The following is a 6,027-nucleotide window of genomic DNA, read 5'->3' on the forward strand; positions in this document are numbered from 1 at the left end:
AATACTTGAAAAATACCCAATTCACACGGATCCAAAATAATTGTGAATTTGAACAGACCAAATACAAGGATCCAAATCAAGCGGTTTGTTTGGATAGAGTATTATTTGAAATAATTACTGTAGCACTTTTTGTGATGTGATGTATGTGAGATAAAAAGATAATTCGAAATACAAAAAGGTGAGTTGGGAAATGTGTTTATGATGCAAGCAAAATATTATTTGAGATATTTGTGTTATCTCTGTCAGGATGGTATTCTGAAGTTAATGTACTTGTGATAAGCGGCTCCTAATCTATTGTGACGAGCTTGGTATGCTAAAAGTGAGGTTCGTCCATGAATTCTTTGTTATAGTTCTGTAATATTTTGCTTTTGGCACTTGACAATTTGCTTGCTCCGTGGTTGATGATTTTGGCGGCCTGGTGAAATTTTGGAAATCCATGGTTCTGAAGTTAAGGAGCGCAAGAGAGCAGATGACTAAGCATATTAAATTCATTTTTTATTCTTAACAAGGTTGTTTCACGTCAAATTAACCTAAGTTAATGCATTAGTTAATTTCATAGCGATCTTGGCTGTTGCTAATAATAAAAACACATGTCGGGCATCTGAGTATGTATTATGAGAAAGGGAGGGATCCCCCAGGGGAGAGGAGCAGCTCCCTAATTTGCTTATGAATCATATCACCTAGTTGGATCCCCTTTGATGATAAAGAATACCAAAGTAATTGTGGATTTAAACAGACCAAATACAAGTATACAAATCAGGGTTATCAGGAGGGTACCTTTGAAGTTAATGTACTTCTGATAATTTGTTGCTATATATTTTGACGAGTGCTTGTTATGATTAAAAAAACAATGCAACTAAAAGTGAGGTTTCAAATCCCATTATTGTCAACGAGTTATTAGATATGATTCTGACAAACACGAGGTCCAGTATCTTGAATAGGAAAGTTAAGACCTTGTTTGAATAGTAATTTTCTAAAGAAAAGTTGCTACATTTTCCGCTAACACATTTCTCAATCACCTTTTTATCTCACATATATCAAATCGTTACAATAATTTTTCTATAAAAAAAATCTAGAAAAATACAATCCAAACATGGCCTAAGTTGATATTCCATCCATAATCGCATGCTTACACTGGTATTAAGCATCTTTAAAAATGCCGTTATGAGATGGAAATGGCCTAGGCTAACTTCTAGTATTTGCATTCAATGCAAAGGCAATTAGCAATAATCATTGAAGACTGAGTACAAATGCTTCTGAAAGTGTACTTCTCTGGTTCAGAAACCATTGAATTTTTCGGATTGTCATAAGCGGGATTCACCAAAATTTGTGTCATTTTTGAATTGCCAAAAGATCTTCAATGAATCGTCCAAGTGAAATGAAAGAAGAGCCACCATCCATCAGTGCTTCTCTAGCCCGCTTTCCAATGTCCTTAACTCTCCTTCGCACAGGATTTTCACTGTCCATCAAACACCTTATGGCCTTCTCTATCTCCTTGGCCGGTACAAGCTTATCAGGATTCTTAAAGCGGTAGTCTAAGGTCAACTCCACGGCTAATTCCAAATCTTTTACTAACTGAAAGGCACTAGATTGTTGTTCAGCATATACAGGCCATGTCGCAATTGGCACACCATTCCACAAGCTTTCCAGTATAGAATTCCACCCACAGTGAGATACAAAGCCCCCAACTGCTTCATGAGCTAAGACATCCAACTGTGGCGCCCAACCACACACCAATCCCTTGTCCTTTGTTCGTTCCAAAAACCCTTCTGGCAGAATCTCAGAAAAATTGGTATACTCAATTTGCCGTGTCCTGAAGTCTCTTGGCATCGGCGCCCGTACCGACCACAAGAATCTATATCCACTTCGCTCCAAAGCAGCCGCAATCTCCGCTAGCTGGGGAGGCTCAAAACCTCCCAAGCTTCCAAAACAGAGAAAAAGCACAGATGAAGAGGGCTGATCATCAAGCCATTTGATAATCTTTTCGAAGTCAGGATTCTTATCGAGCTCAAAGTTAAGCACAGGCCCAATAGTATAAATTGATGCTAATTCCTTATCTGACTCCAGAGACTTAATTGCATGTGGTTCTAACTCTGCAAATGTGTTTATGATCAATCCTTTTGCCTCTCTGAACCGTGTACCGTGATATAACATTGATTCATAGCCACCAGTCTCATCAAACAGAAAAGATGGTAAAACTCTTGAGGGTACAGGGTGGGTGTAGGCAGGTATGATTGAATCAGGATCTGAAATGCTAAATTCAGTCCCCTTCAGGGAATGGCGAACTGGGAGATAAAGCATAAGCCCAAGAAAAGCAGCACTTGATGTGAAGAAAACATAGGAAGGCACACCAAGCTTATTAGCTATATCAATCATTGAAGTACAAAACAAATCGATGACTAACCCGGCAAGATGAGTACTTGGTTGTGACAAAACATGGTTGATAATAGCATCTTGAACGAGCGGTTTGTGCTTTTCAATGTAAACAGAAGCAAACTTCTCTATTGAGCTCGACAACTCTGGAGATGGTCGATCAACAGAAGGGAGGTCAATGAATCGGATATTAGAATTGGCGGCGGCCAATTCTTCGACGTATGACTCAAGTTTAGATGGAGTAGGCAGCCTTATGACTAGAACAGTTATTGATATGCGTTCATCTCTTTCAAGAAGGCGCTTGGCGAACTCCATCATGGATACCATGTGGCCTCTTCCTGGTGCAGGAACAAAAACTAGCTCTTCTGTCTTCATCTTTCAACTGTTAATTGGATCTTTGATCCCCTTTGGTTTACTTTTATAACCGTGCGGTGGACAGCATTTTGTGGTTACCCTTAGAATTAAGGGTAAAAAATAAAAAACCCTCGTGTGGTGGTAAGTCGAATACACAGAAAAGTCCTCTATGATTTCAAAATATACAACACGACATCTCATACTTTGAATTAAATTGTAAAGGTGACGGAATCCATTAAACTTAACAGAAATGATTTATTGGAATCTAAAAAAAAAATTTATACCTAGTTTTTTTCAAATATACCTATTCTACCCCTTAACCCTCAATTCTCTCTATTTAGAGAATAAAACAAATAATTTTTTGAGCTGTCTTTTACTTAATTATATCAGGACATTTTCGTCATTTCGTTCATTTCCGTTAAATTTAACGGATTCCGTCACCTTTACAATTTAATTCAAAGTTGAGGTGTCGTGTCGTATATTTTGAAACCATGGGAGGCTTTTTTGTGTATTAGGTTTATCACAGAGGACTTTTTTGTTTTTTACCTTAGAATTAACTATGAATATTTGTGGGGGATAATTTCAGAAACCTCACCTGAGGTTTGTCACGATATCACTCAATTCTCTTGAACTTTTTTAAAATCTTACTTATCTCCCTTATCAATTTGACAAGATTAAATATTCCCGTCAAAAGTCAAAAATTGACAATATTACCCTTACTCTCAATAACTATTTAACCACAAAGCAAAAGCAAAATAACATTTTAAACCTAAAAATGTAAATTAAAGAAATAAATTGCTAACTAATAGTGGTTCATATTTCTTTACATTGGAGTCATAGTGGAATTGCAAAAAATCTAGATAAGTTAAATTTAATCAAGGTCAACTACTTAGAAAGATTTTGGTGAGTAATTAATACCTTAAAAAATTTCGTGCATAGCTAAGTTATAATTAAGGAAGTCAAGATATTTTTTTGGAAAATATGTTTTGATTTATGGTGTAGTTTAAGTTGTATTAAAAACTAAAATAATCTCTTCATATATGTAAATTTTGCTTTTGCTCTAATACAACTAAAATCAATAGTTTACATCAGGAAATTTATATCTCATAAAAATTTAACCTTATTCTATTTTTTATTGTTGTTATAAATTTTATAAGTAAGATAACATAAGGGTAGTATTGAAACAAAAGATTATTCTTTCTTGTATTTCCTCTAAAGAGGGTTAAGATATTACAAGAAATGTCAATCTAAGAGAGGTAAACGAGATTTTAAAAACTTCAAGAGAGCTAAGTGATATTATGAGAAACCTTGGGGAGGTATTTGAAATTATCCCTAATTGTGGAATCTAGCCAACCATGTGACGCATGTTCTGACATCAAGCTCTGATTCCATTAGATTTCCTTAAATATTTTGTTTACGAACCTTCCCAGAAGTTACCAGTTGTAATAAGTAGTAACCAAATTAGGGCCACCAATCAAGCAAATGAAACATATATGGAAGTTGACTTTTGACCAAAAAAAAAAAACTCAAGCAAATGAAAGTCTTTCGCAACCCTGCCTGCCCCACAATGAGTCTTTAAAGACTACATTGAGCCATTTAATCTTTATCCAATGCCGCAATGGGTTTACATTCAAAATTTTTCCTGTTTAATTTTTTCAAAAAATGTTATTCACACTCCAATTTTTGCTAATTACATTTCGACTATTATTTTTATTATATAATTTTTATTTATTAAATTATATGATAAAATAAATGATATGAGTGCAATTAATAAAAAAATAAATATAAATAGCATTTTCTAATTTTTATGACAATGAGCCAATGGACTAAGCATGCCCACAAATCACGGCGACCTGTGGCAAATGGCAATACTTTACCCATTTGAATTTGAAACCAGAGCCACAGAAATAGAAGGCGCAATTGTACGAGACAATGACTCAGCTAGCATGCCCACAAAACTTTTTCTCCAACCCATCATGGTCCCACATGGTGGGCAGGTGATCGTTGGATTTCTGCCACGTAGCTTTGCCTATCATAGATGATTAGTTTAGGAAAAATAAAATATAAGTATCAAGCGTTTTCAAAGTTCTATCATTTAAGAGTTCAAATCAAAAGTCAACAGTCTACTCAAGGGAAAGAAAACCTGAAATTATGACAAAGGAAGTGGTTAGGAAGTACAATAAGATAAGAACTGTTGTTAGGAGGTTCATGGCACAAATCTTTGTAATGAATAAAATGCTTATTCTTTAATTTGTTAAAAGGAAAAGTTGAAAAAGGAAAGGAAGGGGAAGTCTATCAATCTAAATTCAAACTGAATGCGTGAACAACTATTGTGGGGTTTGTTTCTCACACTGACGTAGACATAACATCTACCTACTGTGTGATACCGCCTTGGACCTACATCCACCACAAGATGAAGCGAAGTTTTTTTTTTTTTTTTTTTTTAACAATGATAATATTTGTATAAATTAGTTTATTTTATTGTAAAAAAAGAGAGTCTAACGAAGCTGTATAAGAAATTAGTAGGTTTATAGATTCAATTAAATTAAAGGAATATTTTGACATTTTTTTTAAATTTTCTTTTAAAGTAGATAAGATTCGAACTCCTAATCTACTTGTCAAAAAGGGTCTTAACTCCTTTTTAGTGATTTCATGTTTCATGTTCACCTAACCTGGCATTTTCAGGTGATTGAAATGAGTTTTTCGGCTTTGTTCATCATCTGGGCTTTGTTTTCGAACAGACGCAGACACAACATCTTCCTACTGTGGAATTAAAGATGTAAAAGTGTTTTTTGGCTTAGACCCACGTCCACCAAAAGATGATGCGAAGTTTCATGTTCACCTAACCTGGCATTTTCGGGATATTGAAACGAGTATTAAAGAACGGTAAAGTTCGCAATTAGCCCTTAAACTTCTTTTAAATCTCATTTAGCCTGCATACACAATTTTTCATGCCAAGTAACCCTCTAAACCCTTAAAAGTGAGTTATTGAACAATTACAAATATTTTTTTTAGTTAAAAGGAATGGAAGCTGTTTAGTGTCAGACTTATACATACTTGTGTCTATGTTTGAGTTCATTTATTAAGTGTTTGCATGAGAAAGCTGTCTAGATTAATGTTTTTATTAGTGTTTTCATATTTAAGCGCGATGTGAAGTTAAATTGCAAATTAATTGATTAAATTATTATTTTATACTTGTTTTGATAAATTTTTATGAAGGTTTGAAAGCATGGTCATGTTGGGAAAGCATCGGATGAAATTGTGCATGAAAAGTAAGAACATAAAGAGCGAGAATATATA

General features: G+C 34.5%; 1 protein-coding gene across 1 annotated transcript; it reads right to left on the minus strand.

Annotated features, from left to right (window-relative positions):
• Window positions 1-1,007: 1,007 nt before the first annotated feature.
• Window positions 1,008-2,773, minus strand: LOC113695098 (UDP-glycosyltransferase 71K1-like). Its single transcript, XM_027214063.2, has one exon. The coding sequence runs from the start codon at window positions 2,746-2,748 to the stop codon at window positions 1,333-1,335; it is 1,416 nt and encodes a 471-aa protein (XP_027069864.1). The 5' UTR covers window positions 2,749-2,773; the 3' UTR covers window positions 1,008-1,332.
• Window positions 2,774-6,027: the final 3,254 nt, after the last annotated feature.

Source organism: Coffea arabica, chromosome 6e, assembly GCF_036785885.1.
Source record: "Coffea arabica cultivar ET-39 chromosome 6e, Coffea Arabica ET-39 HiFi, whole genome shotgun sequence".
Classification (NCBI taxonomy): Eukaryota; Viridiplantae; Streptophyta; class Magnoliopsida; order Gentianales; family Rubiaceae; genus Coffea; species Coffea arabica.